This window comes from Haliaeetus leucocephalus, unplaced genomic scaffold, assembly GCF_000737465.1.
Source record: "Haliaeetus leucocephalus isolate CR32 unplaced genomic scaffold, Haliaeetus_leucocephalus-4.0 Scaffold148, whole genome shotgun sequence".
Taxonomy (NCBI): domain Eukaryota; kingdom Metazoa; phylum Chordata; class Aves; order Accipitriformes; family Accipitridae; genus Haliaeetus; species Haliaeetus leucocephalus.
Window position 1 is genome coordinate 2,083,548 of NW_010972584.1, and position 20,511 is coordinate 2,104,058.

At 42.8% G+C, this 20,511-nt stretch overlaps 1 protein-coding gene across 1 annotated transcript; it reads left to right on the top strand.

Annotated features, from left to right (window-relative positions):
* Positions 1–942: 942 nt before the first annotated feature.
* On the top strand, positions 943–20,234 carry ITIH4 (inter-alpha-trypsin inhibitor heavy chain family, member 4). The gene is made up of 20 exons (XM_010561636.1): positions 943–1,017; positions 3,474–3,634; positions 4,078–4,182; positions 4,866–5,028; positions 5,129–5,239; positions 5,325–5,453; positions 6,315–6,431; positions 7,004–7,172; positions 8,148–8,264; positions 9,824–10,005; positions 10,890–11,072; positions 11,643–11,782; positions 12,395–12,549; positions 13,003–13,035; positions 14,476–14,508; positions 16,039–16,152; positions 16,820–16,994; positions 18,470–18,624; positions 19,515–19,617; positions 20,159–20,234. Exons 1-20 carry the CDS (start codon positions 943–945, stop codon positions 20,232–20,234), a joined length of 2,496 nt encoding a protein of 831 aa, XP_010559938.1.
* Positions 20,235–20,511: the final 277 nt, after the last annotated feature.

The window sequence follows — 20,511 nt, forward strand, 5'->3', positions numbered from 1 at the left end:
CCCTGTTGGATGAAGATTTTATGATAAAATAATAGGAGGTGAAAAGAGTCATCCCACTCAGTTTCCAGGTAAATTCAGGTGCAGAGCTCTCCCAGCACTAAGGTTTTGCGCAAACAGCCCTGCCGAGTGTGCGGGTTAAAGGCAGCTTTGCAGAATCCCCGGCTGGATACGTTGCAGCTGTGTGAGGGCCGGACAAGGCCAGATGTGCTCCAGTGCACGGTGGTTGTTCCGCTGGTTTTTGGATGGTTTGTGTCTTCTTCATACAATTACATACATATATGTACAGGCACTGGCTTAGCACCTCTCTCCCCAGGGAGTCCAAGCAGGGTCCGATTACTCTGTTTTTACCATTTAGCAAAAGACAAGCCACAATTGGCTTTGCTGTCTGACAGATGAGGATTATGGCTTGTCAGAGGAAGCAAAAAGGGATGTTCCAAGAGGCCGACTCTGCACTTCTCATGGGCCAGTTGGGAAGGGAGGCACAAAGTTTGAAGAAGTCACCAGCTGTAAAATCTCATATGGATGTTGCACGTCTTGGCAATCTCCAAATCTCTGAAGTGCTTGAGGTAACGTTAAGGATGTGCCCTTTCAAATTATTACTGTTGGGTATGGTAGAGATTCAGGTGTCCAAAAATGCAGCTTGTTGCACAGACCTGTTCATCTGCCTGTGGGATTTCATGTGCCACAGTGAGATCTAAGTTTAAAAGGAAAACTTAAAGATTTCTTAACTTTATGCTTTATGAAACACTACAATTTTAATGTTTAACAGCAAAGATCTGTTGGAAAAATAAACTTAACCGAGTCCAAGTTTTACCTATGTTTAACATGTAAATATTAAGTTTCTGGGTCTCTTCAAAGTCTACATAATATCCCCATGTACAAGTTACTCATTAACTGATTAAGATAAACTGAGTTTTCATTTGAAAATCTGGTCTTTCCAAAATGGAGGAGAGAACGTTGCTCGCTTTGGTGGTCTTTTCCTCACTCGTAGTATTAGCAGAAACTATTGCTCAAAAGGTATTTGCTCTATTTTTTATTTTTTTAACAATACCTTGTTTGCTCAATTGGTGATCCAGTGGTATTGTGGTAGCCAGCCAGGTAACACAGGTAACTCCTCTAGTAACCACCACCCGTGGAGCCTCGGGTGTACTGTGTTGCGATTTCAGAGCTTTGGGTCCTTTTAAGGCCTCTTTGGTTCCTTGTGCTGTTATAGTGTAAATGTGGCAGGAGAGCATTTGCAGATGTGTCTGATCACACTCTTCCCTAGGGATGTAAAATATTAAATTTGAGGGTTCAGTGGGTGTCCCTCGGCCATCAGACGAGGTTTGGATCTAATGGCACTGTGTCAGTGCCATTAGAAGACCACCAAATGAGGGCCGTTGCAGTGCCAGGTGATTTCTGAGAGGCATTTAATAATTTATATGGAATGGAAAAGAGGGGAGTAGACAGTTATTTGTAGTGTCTGGAGGAGTAAAGTGTGTTTTGTAACGTCTCAGGGTAAGTGAGACTGGTCTTATTTTAAAAATATCAATATTAGAGAAATGGAGGAAGCCTTATGTTTGAAGTTTTTTATTTCTATTGTGCCTATTCAGAAAAGTGTGAAATGCAACCAAAATGCAGGCAGGTTTCTGGTGGCTGCTTTCGGGCAGCCGAGGGCTCTGCAAGAAGCTGTGGATGTGGTGTATGGGCCCGCAGTGCCTTGGGGAGCTGCCACAGGTCGCTCCCCACTGCTTTCGGGCACACACCGGGGGCTGCTCCTTCTCCTGCCTCCTTCAATAAGGGCACAGCGATGCCCCTCGCCATGCTGCACCCCACCGTGTGCTTGCTTGTGCCGGTCACAGCCTAAAATGCTGCTGGGACTAGGCAAGCGCAGGGAATTCGGGTCCCTGTCCCCGCGGCATCCCTTCGGCACGTGGCGGCGGGGTGGATTTTGCACAGGGTAAGTTTTGCACGGGGCGAGCTCCCCCTGTGCCAGAAGGATGCTCCATGGGCGGCAATGGCCACCACGTGCCTGCGCTGCCCCAATGAGCCACGACTGGAGGCTCAGGGCTCCTCAGTCAGGGCAAATGTCCCTTCTGAACGTGCCGCGGGCAGGTTTGAGCATGGCAGGGCAGGAAACGTGAGCAGAGGTGCTTGGGAATATTCGGAAAGCCTTTGGGAAGAGATAGTCCTGGGAGAGACAGCCCCAGCCTGGGCAGGGAGGGCTCTAGCTGGGGGTGGGCAGCAGGGAGGTACGGGCAGGGAGAGGCAACTAAACAGTCAGGATCGGGAAATTGTTCTCTTGATGAATATTTTTGGGGTTTTATCCCACTGTCCTGGATTGTCAGTAGACATCAGGAGATGGAGCACACTCCGGCAATATATAATGAAAAAAGAAACAGCCATCCATTACTCACACGGCGTTGGCCGTGGTGCCTCGTGCCCTGATGCCTGAGCACAAAGCTGTGGTCACAGCTTTGTACTCAATGGCCATGTTTAGCTTGATTAAACTTTTGAATTTTGGCCAGTGCCCTAACTAAGAAGAGGCCAGTGGATGCTATTAATTGATGAGCAAAGTACAGGAGACAAATTATCAAAATAACTAAAGATCAATTAACCATTCAAAAGATTCACGAGGCTGGAAAAGTAAAAATAGAAATGCGATGATCTGCTGTGATGCTGAGTTTTTTTATTTTAATAAACTATTGGACTATTGTGAGGCTGCTGATGTCCAGATCAACCCTTCTTATTGTCACTGCTGAAATACAGGTAGAGCCTTTAAAATAGACATTCCCAAATGCAAAAGGAGGGTGTTTGCAGAAGCAGGTTCTCCAGGCAGTTCCCAGTCCAGCCGCCCTGTGGGGTGTTCCCGGGCAGCTCCAGGACGGTGTCCTCCTCCCTCGAGTGGGGGCCCTGGAAGCACCAGACCAGGAGAAACACAAGTGCTCAAAGGGCATTTCTGCTTGTGCAACCAGCGAGGGGTTGGAGGCCCATGCGGGGTTTCAAACCTGCTAAACATCGTATGTGACACGAGGCACCGAGCTGAAAAAAACATGCAGCAAAGTCAACAGCTGGGAGAGCAAATAAATAGTCATGCAAAAAGCCAGCAGGTCTCTTTCCATGGATGGAGCACTTTAAAGAGGCATCTGATTTTTCTGAGGTTAATCTTAGGTGATGTATTGGGGTGATGGAGCAGCTGCTTCAGAGTACCCCAAGGAGAGAAGACCACAGAAGAAGGCTTGACAGAAGTCTTCGGTGGAATGACAACATGCAGATATAGCTGCAGATTTTGCGTGGGGCTGTGACTGTAGCTGCAGAGATGTGAATAAGCAGATGGTCAGTCTGGTCGTGAACAATTCCCTGTCCACAGTTCCGGCCAGACCTTCTAATAGTTCATTCCTTCATCAAACTTTTCCGATGACGTCACCCGCGTAAGGACTGCTTAGGAACAAAATGTGAGTGTTTCTGTTTTAGCCTGTTTATTTTTTTCCCAGCATGCTATTGAAATCTACAGCCTCCGTGTGGACTGCAAGGTCACATCGCGATTCGCTCACACCGTCATCACCAGCAAAATTGTCAACCGAGCTAATGAGTCCAGAGAGGCGACCTTTGAAGTGGAGTTACCCAAGACAGCCTTCATCACCAACTTCTCCATGTAGGACCAGTCCTTACCCTTGGTGTGAAGGAGGCAGCTCTGGGGTCTGGGGGGGGCAGGGTTCCTCTTTCTTCTCAGGAGGTGCTGAGCAAAAAGCACAGAATGCTGAGCTCTGGAGGGTCCTGCAAAATGCTCAGTGGGCTGAAGCAGTAGGCAGCCAAATAGAAAGAAGGTGGCCAAGGCGAGGCTGCCTGCTGCACAGGGTGGGTGACAAATGGGCTCGGTGGTGGTGGTTCTCCTGCTCCAGCTTCCCCGAGACCCCGCAAGGAGGAGGGCTGTGGTGTGGTGGTAGTTCCTGGCATCCTCCTGGACGGGGAGGGATGTGGGAGCCAAACAGCATCCCCCGCTCACGTCCCAAGGGCCACAAAGTGCAGCCTTCCTCTTGTTTCTTTCCCCAGCGCTTTCCTTCTAGTATTAATTAATTTTTATGGAAACCATAACAGGTCCATCGATGGTAAAGTATACCCAGGAATAATAAAGGAGAAAGCTTCTGCTCAAAAGGAATATGACACTGCGGTCTTGCGCGGGCAGAGCACCGGCCTCGTCAAGTATGTTGCCATTCTGAGTAAGGCTGCTCCAATGCTCTTCCTCGGCTTCTGGTTTGGCTGGGGGTGGGTTAAAGCCTGGAGCCAGTCACCTCTCAGTGGGGATAAATGTGAAAAGCAGCCTTGGATTCTTGTTGGGAGGGACGGGTGTGTGTGTATATATATATATATATATATTTTCACATATATATATATATATATGATTTATATATGGTCCTGCAATGGGCTTGTGGGAGGCATCACCGCTTAGTGTTGCCCTGGGACTTGCCGTCATGCTGGAGCAGCTTGCCGGGCTGGGACGATGCTCAGATGTTGAGTTTGCTTCCCCGCAAGTGCAGAGGACCATGGCACTTGAGCAGATGTCACGCTTTCGGGGTATATTTAATCTGTGCTTCCCATGTATTCAGTCCCAGTTCTGCTTGGTCCCAGTCTGAGGCATGCAGAGGTTTCTGCTCCATTTCTCAGCTTGCATATGCAGCACCCGAGGCACACTAATGTAACATATGTGATGTATATAATACTGCCCACAATGTAAAAAATCTTTACGATGAGTAAGATTTACTGCTACTCTTTTTTTATTTATTCCATGCAGCCCCTTGGCTATTATTTAGCACGCTTCATACACTTTGGCCACCACAAGCAAACCTTCCCCCCAGGAGGTAAAGCTCTGTTCTCCCCCCCCACAGAATCACAGGCAGAAAACTGGAGCAGTTTCACGTGTCTGTCAGCATTGCGGCCGCCAGCAAAGTCACTTTTGAGCTGACGTACGAGGAGCTGTTGAAGCGGCAGCTGGGGAAGTTCGAGCTGCTGATCAAGGTCCGGCCAAAGCAGCTTGTTAAGCACTTCCAGGTAAGGTGTCCCGGCGAGGGCTGGGCGGGAGCAGCACGGTGGTTTTGGGGCACGGCTGTGTTCCCTCCGACACGCTGATGCTGACTTCTTCTCCACTTAGATTGATGTGCACATCTTCGAGCCCCAAGGCATACGCTTCTTGGAGACAGACAGCACGTTCATGACAAATGAGTTAACTGAGGCGCTCACGAAAGTGCAGAACGAAACCAAGGTAAAGCAGCAGCCGCCAGATGTTACTGCCGGTGGCAGCTTTTAAGTGATGTTGCTTTAAATATTCTCTTCTGATTGCTTTGCAGGCTCATATTTTATTTAAGCCAACTGTAGATCAACAGAAGATAAATCCTGAACTCGATGAAACCCTCCTCAATGGTGATTTTGTTGTGCGTTATGATGTTAAGAGAGGTGCCACTGCAGGTGATATACAGGTAAAAAAGAAATAGAAATAAAAATGCTTTCAGATCATAGATACATCTGAATGTGAAGTGCCATCAGCAAAAAGGCAACATTTACTTTGAAACACCAAGAGTGACATTTTCATTAATTCAGGAACTGATGGCAATGTTCAGTAAGTCCCCAGTGGCACTGGACACATTGCAAGAATGGATCATCCATGAAAAATAATCAATCTTTCAAATTTTGTTCCAATACCAAATCTATATTACCACTGTATAGATGTCTCAGTATTTTCTTTTTTTTATTAGTATTTTGGCTGATCTAAGGTGTATTTGTGGCTTCTTGTAAATGAAATTTAGAGGAACATGACTTATATAACTATTAAAATGACTGCTTGGTTTTCTTTTATTTTTTGTGACAACTGAAGCATAAATAAAGAGAGCAGGAACTTAAAAATATTTATGGACCAGTGTGTATCATAGGGAATGAAGTACATTATTTTCCATACCATTTCACCAGTGAAGTATACATAGATGTGCTATAAGATGGCAGGCACAGTCAATGAGCAGAGACGTGCTCATAGGTGATGATAAAGAGGTAATGTAATATACAGTGATAATACAGATATATCATCCATATGGCACCGAGGTGTATAATATATATATTATATATGGGTATTATATATATATGCTGTTCTTTTGTAATTTGCCCTCTACAGATAGTCTCACTTCCAGCTAGGAAATATATTTAATAGTTCTTTGATTCGAGCTTATCTAGAAGAACAGAATGCTGAGCATGCACGTCCCTTCTTGCTATGCCAGAATGTTAAGATGCAATATTTATTTATTTATTTAGATGTAATTTTATACATGATTTCACATTCTGTATTTCAGATCGTCAATGGGTATTTTGTGCATTATTTTGCACCCCACGAAATGCCAGTGTTTCCCAAAAATGTCATCTTCCTTATAGATCGAAGTGGCTCCATGGCAGGCAGAAAAATTGAACAGGTAACTTACCTCAGAGTACTGACCTCTGCTTGCATCAGTCACACACCTCAGCCTTTTGAGGAAGTGACTGTAAATTTCACTTTTGAAGCACACACTGGTTTTGTATACAGAAAAATTTTCAGACATATAGAAATGCTTGAAAATACGTATGCATAGATTTAAGCTATCAAAGAGCAACACTTTTCTGACATGGCTATTCTCACGGGTATCAAACATTAAGGCAGAGAGCACTTTTTCTGTCTCTATCTTTGCAGAATATTTCGCTTCTGATTTTTTTTCTTTAATGAAGTTTAAAGAATTAATTTGTCTCTTTTACCTTTATTGACGACTGTGTATGTAGCTTTGCTGGAGAGCAGGCAAGCCCACTACAGCCCTCATAGGTGGTTTTTTGTGTCTGTAAGTTAAGTGAATCGGCCATTTCTGATGGTCTCAACCTGAAAAGTACCATTAGGGCTAAATAAGGGCATCTTGAATAGTGCTGTAGAGAAACCCCCTTATTACACTGCCATTCCTATCCCAGTTCTGGCAGAGAAATAGAAATATTCAAAGTCATTGTTTTCTCCTTGGAACAGACGAGGGCTGCCCTGTTGAAGATTTTGCAAGACCTCCGCCCAGAAGATCATTTCAGCTTTATCACCTTTAACAGCAGAGTGGCGGAGTGGAGGAGTTCTTTGTTGCAAGCCACTGCAGAGAACATGGCGAATGCTGCAGGATTCGTGCAAACTCTTTCTGCTAGTGGAGGTACAAAGCATCACCTACATGCTTATAACCACAAACACGCACCCAATATAATATATTGCTCAGAAAAAATTTGGTTTTGTTAGTCTCATACTGCCACAGAACTACCATCAGTGCTCACAAAGCAAGTAGGTTTTTAATACTTATGAGTGATGAGTGGGATAGAAAGGCTGGTTATGGGAGTGGATGGATTGGTGACTACATTTTGATATGGCTACATAGAGAGATGGTTACGTCACATCTATGAACCTTACAAGCCACAAAGTTTTGTTTCAGATTTTTATAACAGAGGTGGCTGGAAGATTTCACGATAGTACATTTTTTCTACAGAAAAATGGCAATTCACTCAACATTTGACAGTAATTTTCTGATTTTTTATTTAGTATCAAGGGCCCCCTTGTAAAATAAAATGCACCCAAAGTTATGCTCCTGTGTTAGCTGCACTACAGAAACAAAATGGTCAAAATAGGCATGAAGCATTTCAATTGCTGCATCACTCAGTCCGCTTTGTTTTATTATTTCATTTTAAGTATATCTAAAAGGCTGTATCTCCTGTCAATGTTATGGTGTTAGTATTAATGTAGGTTTTATCATCCCAGGTGCTAACACCGGTAAAGCCCACCTGTGCCCAGCTCTTTTCTTTGACTTCTCAAATAAGGCTAGGAGACATTTCTTAAATGTAGGTTAACAGATGACAGTGTGTTTATTTAAGCACTTTTTAATGGCTCTAAACGTGTTTGTATTAGCCATGACACATGTGTGGAAAACGCTCCCAAAAGAATACTCTAGCATTGCCACTGCAACATAATACACCGTAATTAAACCCAGTAGGCTAAACCCCTAAATCCTCAACTCTCTGAAAGATTACTTCCTGCAGAAAACTTTAAACAACTCTGCAGGGCCTCTGCAGATGAAGTGCACCAATTTCTTCAGATTATTATCCTTTTTAGGTGAGTGATGCCTGCTTTCTCATTATAGGCACAGATATCAATCGCGCCCTGCTGACTGCCGTGAGCGTGCTGGATAAAGCTAAGAGGCTGCCAAAAAGCAGCGTCTCCATGATTATTTTGCTGACAGATGGCCAGCCCACTTCTGGTGAGTAAATACTAGACTCAGTTGTCTCTCTCCTTGATTTTTTTTATCATTTACACTTGCATCCTAGATGTTGATAGACATAGTCTGTGTTTCAAGAGCTTTGGTATAAGCAGGCTGGGCTATCACTGGATCTGCGTCGGAAGAGAGGATGATTATGAAAGGGCTCCGTCTGGCAAGGGCTGTAAGAAGTGATGGCAGAGCCTGCCTGCCCATGACTACACATCCTTTAGCTGGGAACTGTTTTGCTAAATACCATTGGCTTCCCAGTTTATAAACTCGAGGGGATTGTTGGAGATACTCCAGGCACAGCTGAAACATGAATGTAAAACACTTAGAGCTGAAACATGAATGTAAAACACTTAGAGCTGAAACATGGTCATTTTGCATATATTACATACGGTTCCGTTTGAGAGGTATTGCTTCATTTCATCACCCACCTTGCCCCATACGTGAGATATTTTCAAGGTGCCTCTTGTTTTGTATTCTTTTCCATGTCTAGCTCTTAACTAGTGGTCAGCTGTGATAGCACAAACCAGAGGGTCAAGATAGAAATATTGGGTTAAATAAGCAGTAACTCTCATTGCAATGGCACAAACATCACTTGTTCTGAACAGGAGTTTGTCTAAGTTTTGTGTGGCACCAGCATCTCCCCAAGGCCAGCAATATTAATTCAGCTGTAAGCCCTCTAATGAGATTAGTCTGCCTTTCAGATCCTGTGATCCATGCCGCTTTGGGGTTGGTTTATTTGTTTGGGTTTTTTAATAAATTCAGCTCACGGTGCTGCCTGCTCAGCGCAGCCACAGTGAGTCTCAAATATCCCCGAGCACACTGCGCATCCACAAGTTGGCTAGAAATCAGGCCAGGGTGGAGTGCCAGGCAAATACATGCAGCGTAACTGCATACACTGCCTTCCTTGGCAAAGCAGGCTGAAAGGGAAAAATCTGAGCTGCCCCAGGATATTGCTACAGGCAGTGACAGTTCCTGCCTGGAAATGCTGATAGAGAAGCTCTCCATACAGGACCATCAGCAGCTCTTCAAATGGGGTAAGATGATGGTATGAAAATCTTTTCCCTTAGTCAAGCAAAAGGGCTGGGAGAGAAGCATGGCTGAGTTAATTTGCAGTTTGTCTCAATTACACCATTAACCAACCCATTCTTCTCTGAATTCGCACACATAATTTTTATGGATGGTACTTGTCTTCCCAAAGCTTGATTGAGTGTTTCCATCCCTGGCGCTGTTAACTTGTAGTGTGTGACCTTTTTGTCCTAAAAACCTCCTCTGCCCCCATAATCCTGTAAAATATTTTGCACTTAGCCATAATGACACGAGTAGAAGTTAGTAAAAGTCCTTATGGGGGACAATCAGGTTCTGGAACTCCATATGCAGAGTGGTGCTTTCATCTCCAATTCAATTAATGGAATTTTGTCCCATATATTTTTAATATTTTATTCTGAATTATTTTTAAAAGACTTTAGGCAGAATTTCTGTTAAACCTGCTGCTGTCTTTTTGTACTTTAAAAAAGCAAACAAACAAGGGTATGTTTTTGTTTCAATTACAGGTGAGAGTAATGTGGAAGTAATTCAAGAAAACATTCAGAAAGCAGTCAATGGGAAATATGCTCTTTTCTGCCTTGGCTTTGGGTTTGATGTCAGTTATAAGTTCCTGGAGAAAATGGCCCTAAGCAACGGGGGAATAGCACGTCGTATATACGAAAACGCTGATGCAGCCTTGCAGCTCCAGGTCAGGACTGAGGAATATGCCAGAAAAGCCATCCATCAGCTACATCTTATGTCTAGTCCTAGCAGCAAACCCACAGATTTTCTGAGATAAAGAGTTGATTTTGAGTTTATCTGTTAAATTTGGGGAGGAAGGCAGGCAATTCTGGGGTGTCTAGGGGTTTGTACTCTAACCACGACTCAAAGTCCTCTTCAAATCAGCTGCATTTGGACAAACCTGGAAACTCACACATTTCTGTTCCTCTGCAAAAAGACCAATTGTCCAGGGGAGGTGATGGTGGAAAAACTTCTGTTCTTGGGTTCGATTTCAAACTGCTTGAAGTACCACCATTGGAAGCTGTTTGCTATGGTTTCCCTAAAAATCGGGTATTCTGAGACACCTACAGGCAAACCGGCTCTGAAATACCACCAGCCTGGTCTTTCCTGTCCATCTGGAGAGGGGTTATAACTTTGGGGACATTCTCTTTTTTGGGGAAGCCACTTCTATCTGTTTTGGCCGGATGTGCAGAGACTGGATTTGCTTAATGTCAGCCCCAGTCCAGAAAGAGAAAGATTAATCCTCAGGATTAGTCAAGTTTAAAAAATCAGATGTGAAAAGTGGCTAAAGCAAAACACCTGGGTAAGATGGTGATAATGGGGATGCTGCTTGGGTACTTGAAATACCATGGGAAATACAGTTTACATGTCACTGCCAGCCTGGCTGGAGAAGGTGGGCTGAACCTTGGGAAGAAACTTTTTTTTTTCCCCTGGATTTGCAGCAGTCTTACCCTGCTGAAGAAAAAGCTTTGCTCCCTTCTTTGTACGGTGGTTTTAGACATTCAACATATTGCTTTGCATAATTTTGCAGTCACTTGTGTGTGCTCTCTCTCCTTCTCTGTTTCTCTTTAGGGCTTTTATCAAGAGGTGGCTACCCCAATATTAAGGAAAATTGAAATGCAGTATCCAGAAAATGCCGTTGAGGGATTAACCAAGAACAATTTCAAGCTGTTTTTTGAAGGATCTGAAATTATAGTGTCTGGAAAAATTAGCAATGAGCTTGATCTTTTGCCAGTAGAAATTAAAGCTCAGTCAGTAAGTGTTTAGTTTACTAACTGTGAAAAATGTATCTCCCTTCTGTCTTTTATGGTGCAATAGGAGCTTTCAAGAAGTCTTTTGTGCGCAATATATGTTCTCTACATTTGGGCATTCAGCTGTTTTCCCATTTTAGGAAAATATTTGAGAATTCAAACAATTCTGCCCCCTGAATTTGCTAATAAAGAAAAACCTTGAAGTATATCCACAAATAAGCAAAAAGAAATTTCAATCCTTTCAAACCCATAATTTTTTTGGCCTTTCAAGCATTTTAAGGGAACTGGTTTGTATTTTTAGAATGAGGAAGGAAATCTGAATTATTAATCTCAAAAACATTGAAGTAGAACAATTTCATTACCTCCTTTTTTCAACATTGTTTCAAGTCCAGAAACATATGTCCAAAATACTTGTTTCTTTGGTAGTTTGGAGTTGCATCTTCCAATGGGAAAGGGCAAAACTGAAAGACAAAAAGGGCTTTTGGTACTGAAAGATGTTCTTTCAAGTTTAATAACGTGACTATAAAAGAAGTCTAGAACTCTTCTTTTGATGTTCAGTTTTCTCCCACTTCAGCATGCTAGTGACCTGACTCTTAAAGAAGAAGCAAATGTCAAAGAGAAGGCGCAAGTATTTCAAAATCAAAGTTACATCTTTGGAAATTTCATAGAGAGACTGTGGGCTTACTTAACCATTCAACAGCTTCTGGAAAAATCGTAAGCTATTTTAATGTTTCATATTACAAATTTTTAACTTCTTGAAACACAGATTCCTTATTCACAAATTATATGATTGGAAAACACAAAGAAACAGAAATATTTCTGCACGTAGTACCAAAAATATAGTATACTGGAAGAATACTACGTTACTGTATGAGGAACATGAGGTGCTTTCAGTTTATGATGGCTCTGCATCATTAGATGTATATATATTTATTTACACATATGAAAAGATAATATAAAATATTCTTCATGACAGTACTATGAAATAGATTTTAATTGCATAGATTGTGTTGAGCTGTTGTTACACATCCAGAAATATTGTCTGTGGATAAGTGAATGGCAATAACTAGTAAAGAAAACAATAAGTATGGCCATAAGACACTTCACAGATCATGTATCTGCTATTTTTATGTATTTGAACCATACATAGGCTGTAGTGCTGCAAATAATTAAGCATCTCCATAATTTCAAGCACGAGAACAGCTGAGTTGTCCCAATAAGACTACTCACCCTTCAATAATAAAAAAAATCTGTTAAGACACAGCTAATATGAAAAAGAATCATAGTCTCTATGTATTATTTCTTCATTATTAACACAGACTTTAGTATTTCAGCACAAGAAGAGGACCAGAAAACCCTGGAGGCGCAAGCCTTAGAGCTGTCTCTGCGGTACAGCTTCGTTACACCCCTCACTTCCATGGTGGTCACCAAACCTGCCGGCCAGCAGCAGACAGAGCTGGCAAACAAACCCACCGAAGCTGGTAAATGGGGCATCGAACAGCCCCCCTGAAATACGCTGTTGTTATTGATGATTTGCTATTGACCTCCAGTATAGCTTCCTTTCAAAAAAAAAAAAAAACATACAGGGGTTTTTTAAAAGGTGAAGTGGTGAAATGGGCACTACTATTGAAATGGAAAATAATTTGTTTAAATATTAACTAAAAGTAATTTAACAGTTGTTACTCAGCATTCCTGGCACTGCAAAGAGCTTCTGCACTTTTCTCTGTACATTAAAGTGGAAAAACGAATGCAGGGGAGGAAAGCATGCCATTGCTAGGAGTCTCACACGTGCTCTATCTACCTACCCTTTAACACAAAAAAACCTCATCACCTGAACCCCAACACCCACTTGTCCCAGTTTTCTGATTTGCACATGGGTAAAGTCATTTAGTGTTGACTCTATGACACTAATTTGTCCCTTTTCCTTGTGTTAGATAATGAGAAGCCCAGCAGTTTTCCAGTAGGAGGTAAGTGTTTTCTTCTTTTCCAGTGGCGTATTTCCATAAAATTCTCTAAAGAAAAAAAAAAAAAAAGAGCTCGTGGTGGTTGTTCTATAGAGCAAAGTATCTGAGATTTGGAAAAATAGGTGAAGCAAAACATAAGCGATGACTGCCAAGGTCTGTGCAGTGTTTGGGGTGATAACATGGTCAAAGGGAGAAAATCTTCCATTCAGAAAGTCTCAAAGGCCAAAATTGTCTTTACTCACGAGGAAAAACAGTTCTTCAAGTGAACGGTGTTAATGATGTTTTCTGCTTCTTCCTACCATGTGTGAAGCATCTGTCAAAAAATTAAGTTCAAGATATTTTGGAATTACTTCTGAGGATGATTTAGGTATTTTTTTTCCCTCTTTCTGGAAATAATAGATTTGTTTGAATATTAATTTTAAACTTCCAGCATTATTAATCTGATAATCGCCACTGTGCTAATACATCATAATAGCAATGCTTTTATAGGTGAAGAGCCCTGGTTTTGCTCTAGTTCTCTCACAGAAATGTATTGAGGGAATTATAATGCTGCCCCGTGCTCTGAAGGTAAGCTGTTCCAAAGTGGTGCTGGGGAGTTTAATAGCAGAAAACTCCCTGACCAGAAGCACGGTCCAGCAACTGTCCTGCCCTGCTCCCTTTGGCACCAAGACGAGAAGAGTTTGGGGCCACCTCTGCAGCATGACCTGTTTCTGTAGCGGGTACCAAGCCCTACATGGGTGTGATGGTTGGGCAGCACGGCTGCTCGAGGGCACAGGGACGTCCCCGCTGGATCTGGCGGTGGTGCCCACCAGAGCATCGCTGAGCACTGCCGTTCTCTGTCGTGACGGACCAGCACGGCTGGAGCGGCCGGGGAGGAGAAGGGGCAAGCAGGATTGCTGGGCTACTGGGACCAAGGGAGGTTTTGATGTGCTCTTTTGGGTGGTGTTGCAATTTCTCGTGTTGAGCTCATCTGATTTTTAACCGCCAGTAAGAGCTCTTGTCCGGGGCTGCGGCGCTCCAGAGGGACCACGTCGTGAGCCTGTGCTGGTGCTGTAGCTCCGCATGGAGCCGGTCCCTTTGCAGATCCCCCTGCATCGGGGACGGGCGACTCTGCTGCACCGGCACCACTGCTCCCCCGCTCCCCATCCCTATGCGCAAGGCAGGTGAGGCCCCAGGCGTCTAGCAGATGACCAAATCCCTTTTTGCAAACCCCTTCCTCACAAAGTTCTTAGTAGTTTTTGTCCATTTCCACCCTTTGGCTGGAAATATTTTCCAGGGATCAGTGCTCGTGTTCTGTGGACTTCATTACTGCAGATGATAGTTTACTTTGGGAAAGGAAGACAGATGCAGCTGGAGAATTACAGTTTTGATGTTTGAAACACTCCTGTAAGGCACGTAAAACAATAATGAATAAAACACAGATACTCTCTTTTCTTTCTCCAGATGCTTACAGACTGAGGAGTGGATCACCTCCTGGTAAGTGCTCCTCCTTGTTTTTATTCAGAATGATTTTATAAAGTTCATTTCATATGTAGGTTCATAGCAACATTACTTTAATAAATACATTTTGATTGTGGATGCCCACTTGATACACAATTTAATATACACAATTTATTATATGTATTTCAGTCCACAGATATTTTACAATGACCTATAAACTTTTGAAAACAATCTTGGTCCTTTTTCAGAAATAAAAAAATATTATACCTCCTGAAAATAAATGTGAAATATCTGGAAAAGCATGTACTAGTAAGCTGAAGGAAATGGGTGTAAAAAAAATAATTTACCAGTCCTGGGGTCTGCTGTATGAAGCCAATGGGGGCACAGCTGTCTGCACGATGACAATGCCTGTCCTGCAAGGAGGACAGCCCAGGGCACTGCAGAGACAGAGCCTGGCATCGCTGAGAGCTCCCATAGCGGGGAGGAGAGAAGGTGCCGGCTCCTGCCTGCATAGGATCCGCACGTGTGCACTCGTGGCTGTATCCAAAAAAAGTCAGTGGGCAACGAGCAGGAGGGATTTCCTGTTTTAAAGGGCGGGGAGGGAGATGTAAGGCATGACACCAAACCAATGAAACATTGGAAATACCTTTTATTTCAGGTCGATGGCGCTCCGAGACCCAATCTGGCAGCAACAAGAAGCTGTCGTCAGTAGGTAGTTATTCACAGTTGTGTGCGAGAGGAGCTGGGGTGGGTGTGCTGGGTTCAATGCTGCGTAGCGGCTGTTGAAAACGCAGCTCTAAACCCTGCCGCAGCTCGGGCTGAGCATGCCCCAGTGGCAGGGTCGATCCTATGAGAAATAGGCACTGGATGTTACGCTTTTTTCCCCATTGGGACATCTTCTTTTAAGCAAAGCTCTCGGTAGAAGTCAGTGAAGATGTCTGCTAAAAAGGCTTCTGTCACAGTATTCTTCTTGGTTAATTAGCCGACTTAGAGAAAAAGGTTTCATTAAACTCTTCTTACTAATTTGAAGTATTTCAGTTGACAGGCTAAGAGACAAAACAAGAGCACAACCTCTTGGTGAGTAATACATATACTAGTGCCATTTTAATAATTAATATAACTGTAATGTACAGGTTTTCATACAGTAATGTTTTTTCTGACTGCATCAGCTCTGTGAAAACTCTTTACCTCTTCTTGTGAACCTTGGCTGGTTCTTTCCACATAAGTGAAAAAATAACGCTGTACCCCATGAGAAAGCCTCTCTGGCTCAAAGATATAACCACCAACAGAAATGCAGTACAACAGATCTTCAGCCTCAGCTTTTTTAAGGGCTCATTGTCCTTAATGAACTCTAAAAATCTGTTGTCTTCATTCGTATCAAGATGCTGTGTCTGGGTGTGCTTTTCAGTAATTATTACTGTGTGGATTTTAATCATTCTATTCTATAAAAGCTATAACTAATTTTTTAGGTATAAATTCATTAAGTACTTTTGCTGTGCCTATCCAAAGGGCACAGGCTAGATTTTTTTTTTTTTGCATGCTAACATTGTTCTTCTGGCTTTTCAGCCAATGAATATCCACAGCTTCTCTTGCAATTACCCAAACAAAATGAAATAATCTGTTTAAATACTGATGGAAAAGCACAGCCCTCTGTCCACCTGCTGTCAGATCCGGAGCAAGGTGAGTGAGCCAGATTACCCCTGATACCAAGGGCAAGGAGAGTCACTTTGGTCTATGAGAGCAGTTGGTGGCTTTGAGAATAACCTCCTTTCGTGAAGGGCCATATCATACCTGCTGCCTTGCAGTTGACTGGAAGGGCTGTAGTTAATTTTTCCGTTCTACTGGGCAATATTAACTTTCACTGCGCAACTGCTGAGGGCGCTTCTCACAGGTATGGTTGTGGGTCACCACCTTTTCCTCCTGGTGTCACAGCCATGGCCTTTAGGCTCTTTCCCTGCCCACCCCTGGGGGCATCTGAGGATGCAGAGACCTTAAACCCTATGGTCCCTGCATGCTAACAGAAAGATGCACGCTTTTAAAGCACTGCACTTTTTCTGTGGTCCTGTACTCAGAGGAGCCGTGGCCCCAAGCGCCGGCTGTCAGCTGTTCTGATTATGGAGCAGAGCCACCTTTGTGAGAGGAGGTGGCAATGTCGGGGTAGACAGACCCTGGTGACCCCCCTGCAGCCTTGAGGGCACGTGGATCTGAAAGCTGGGGTGCTGTGCCTCCCAAAACTAGATCTGAGACCCTCGAGTTTCTTTAGCAGCAAAGCTGAAGCAGTTTTATTAAGATCACTTGTACCTTATAAACACAGTCACTTGACAAATTTGTGTCAATGTTATTAAAGGACTCACTGTGACGGGGAAACTTGGGGACAGAATAAATCACTTTGTGCAGTTTGAAGTTATCTATGTGAATCCCCCCATGAGAATCCACGTGTCCACGGATGAGATTGTCCTCAGCCACGATACCAAGAGCACTCGGCTGCCATGGACGGAGTCAGCCACCTCCACTGTCCAGGGGTAAGGAACGTCAGCCCATCCCTTCCCAAGCTTGAAAATGTGAGTCTGATCTTTTTTCATCCAGGCCTCTGCTTTCACATTTACTTCAAGTAAGTGCTTCCAAATGTCCTTATCCAGTGAGTAACTCAAAGTGAGCAGAAGCAGGGTACCTTCACAATCCCCCATTTCAAATTCAGAGAACAAAAAAGGTTTGATTTTAATGCTCCATGCCTGTGTAAGAGAATCAAAACAACCATACCACCAGCCTGCCTTTCGGCTTCAACGTCAGAGGCAGAACATTTATCTTCCCAAGAAAAGGACCCGCTGCGGCACAGAGCAGCCCCCGTGCCACCGCCGTGCTGGCTGCCACCAGGCACTTCGTGTTCCTCCAGCCGCAGAGCGAGTCCTGCGAAGTGATGGCTTTGACATTTACTGTCTTTTTATACATCAGTTGGCTCCACGCAGGCTGAAGTTTTGTTTCTCCTCACTTTTACCAATAACTCACATCTGGGCAGCTGACATTTTTTATGGGAAGCCATAAAGTGTTTGAATAGCTGTCTGTAACTAAATGCCCACTGTTGGAGAAAGGGTACTTTAAATGTAGACTTCATTTGTCAGACTAATTACAGCAGGATCCTTCACTACCACAAGAAAGAGCTGACTGTATCTAGTTCCACCAGCTTTTTTGCGTAGCTGGAATAAACCTCCAGGAGGATCTGCTGTTGGTCTGGGGCAGACAGGACACACAGCACTCCCTGCCTTGTAGGCAGTTCTAGACAATAACAGAAGTCCTAAACCAACTGCTTTCCATTATTTTTGTAATCTAAACGGAGCCAAGGCCATGGCTGGATTTATGCCCCTCTACAACGTGTCATCTGCCAAGCAGAATGATCCTTCTGTTTCAAACCAGCACCCGAGCCCTTGCAACCGCAGGACTTTGTACACCAGCGCATGCGAGTGTGTTTTTGTCTAACCTGATCTGCAAGGGAGACAAATGACAGTGGATGTCTGCGTTCTGCAAGCCCACCTGGGGTCAAAATAAAATGAATGGGTTAGAAGAAAGGCAGGGTGTAGAAAAAACTTGTGAAATAGCCAAGAAAAAAAAATTTGACTTGTTCATAAAGTAGATAGATTTAATTATTTTATCCAGTCTACCTTTTTTCTCATTAAAATGATGAGAAAATATTCTTTTTCTTTTCAATCCAAGCATTTCTTGTCATTATGGATAATAAGGTGTTTTCATCAGCAAAAAGTTCTTTTCTGTTAGTGCATTTGCATGTAGCCTGATATGGGAAAGATCTGTTGTGCAGCATAGAGAGAAAAGATATGCTACTTAATATTTTCTAGCTTAAAAATAACCAGCAGCAGATAATGAAAAATTAAATTGCAAAGACACAAGAGGTAAAAATTAAATTATTTTAATTAATGTCAGCTAGTTAAATACATATTTTTTCTTCATATTCTTCTTGGAAATAACACCATAATTTACTTTCTAGGCTGAGAGTTTCAGTTGAAAAGGAAAGAAGCATTACAGCATCATTGTCTGATACAGTCACAGTAAAAATTTCCTTTGTAAAGTTTCCAGATGATTTCCTTGGGCTGTATTTCTTGAACACCGACTGTTTTTCTGACAAAGTCAATGGAGTTCTGGGTATGTAGCATTATGGATGTATGCAGCAAAGAAGGATGACCTTGTAACTAAGCTCCTGAAATAAGAATATAGTGGGATTTTTTTTCAGCTGCATCATAAGCACTTATTCAACTTTTACTTCCCTGGGTCCTGACAAGCTCTCATGAAAAGCAGTGGGCAGGCAAGGCAGCAGGAATGCTGTAATTCAGGGGTTCTAGAGAAACTTTACATTTCATTTATTCTTTTCAGACATCTAACATCACCTTTTACTGCACAGCAATCCAGACCCTACTCTGCAAAGAGGGGAGGTCTTACCCTGGAAACGTAGCATAATGCCTTTCTGCTCACCCACTGGTGGTACAACCCTGCATAGACTATTAGGGGTTTAGAAAATGTTAAAATAAGGCTAAAATAATAGTTGGGCTTAACCTCAACAGTGCTGGGGAATGACATAATTTATGCAGCAAATTCATTTGATGTCAAATAATGGACTATAAATAATGGACATAAAATTATAAACAATCAGGGTTACAAAATGAAAGCCAGCTGGTCCTGAACATCTCAACTCCAAAAATCCTGATGGGACTAAAGTTGAAGTTTTTTCAAAAACTTTGCAAAAGGAGAGGCTGCATGTTCTAAAACCACACCAAAACAAAAGTGAAAACTCATCAGAGCAAGGTTGAATCTCTCTGTGGAGGAGTGTTAGGGATAACAGGAGGTCACAGCTGAAACATGGGAATTTTCTTAACTTACTAAGGGAGCTTCCAAACATGGTCTTTTTTTTTTTTTTTTTTGGTTTGCTTTCTGAGGCAGATGGCTGCTTTCCTAGTGTTATAGCTGCCATTTGGGTTAAATGAACAACAAACTCAGCTGTTTCTTATTTTTAAATAATTTGTGTATCTGTTGCTTAGGTCAATTTTATTCAAAAGCACATTTTGAGAATAATTCCTACATCAATCAGAGAGCTGATGAAAGACTCCTAAGTGTGTCTGGATCTGAGCACAAAGTTACCAGGTAACAGATATGGGGTAAGGGTGAGTGATGTACATGTTTTGAGATAAAAGAAATTAAACTAAGGGAGTTTGTCTGCAAGAATACACCTCTTTGGTGTAAATGATAGGAACTTGTGCTTGAATTTTTCCCTAACTGCCTGAATCTGTAGCTTGTGAAGTGATGCTACAGGGTTCAAGTCTCCTATTTCATATGGGGTGGGGGGTAAATCATACCCTGGGGCTAGAGTTTGCATAAAAACCACCAAAGAAAGTAAGGTTCTGCTGCCTCGTTTACACGGATAAGGGAGGGGTTCTCCTCAGTTGGATTTACCATCAGAAAAAATTTTTACACTTCAATTGCTTTTAGTAATTGTCTGTGACGTGGCAGTAATGCTGTGAGTGTGCAGCTTCTGCTCGCTGTCCCTGGCCGTCCCCGCCACCGCTGCCTCTGGCCATGCACAGTCCCTCGGACCATCGGTACCATCTGCAAACATGAGGTTGATTCTGGGCCTGCCCTGTCGTTATTTTATCACAATTTTTTTCTTATTTTGATTTTGTTTCAGGCAATTCAAGAAAGATTACAGGCTTGAGTCAACCAGTGATCCTGTTTCCTGCTGGTCAATAGATCTAACTCCCTAGAAAAGCGTATTCTGGGAAAGAAAACTATGCAAATGATGCTCTTCCAAATATTTTTGATACTTTCTCTCATCAAGAAAACCACACAGTTAAAGCCTTACCTGTTACTATATAGGAGTGTCACAAATCTTTTAACTCAAAATAATTACGCTTTCAAGATGAGAACGTGCTTGCTTGTTGTTATTTTAAAATGGTTTCTAATACTCACTGTGGTTATATTGTTGACGATTTATGTGAATGAACTAAATAAAACTGACATCAGCTCACAGTTTGATACGGA

Coding starts and splice junctions, on each gene's coding strand:
- ITIH4 (XM_010561636.1), top strand. CDS start 943: ATGGAGGAGAGAACGTTGCTCGCTTTGGTGGTCTTTTCCTCACTCGTA. Junction 8,265..9,823: donor AGATGGCCAGCCCACTTCTG/GTGAGTAAATAC, acceptor TTTCAATTACAG/GTGAGAGTAATGTGGAAGTA. Junction 11,073..11,642: donor TAGAAATTAAAGCTCAGTCA/GTAAGTGTTTAG, acceptor CTCCCACTTCAG/CATGCTAGTGACCTGACTCT.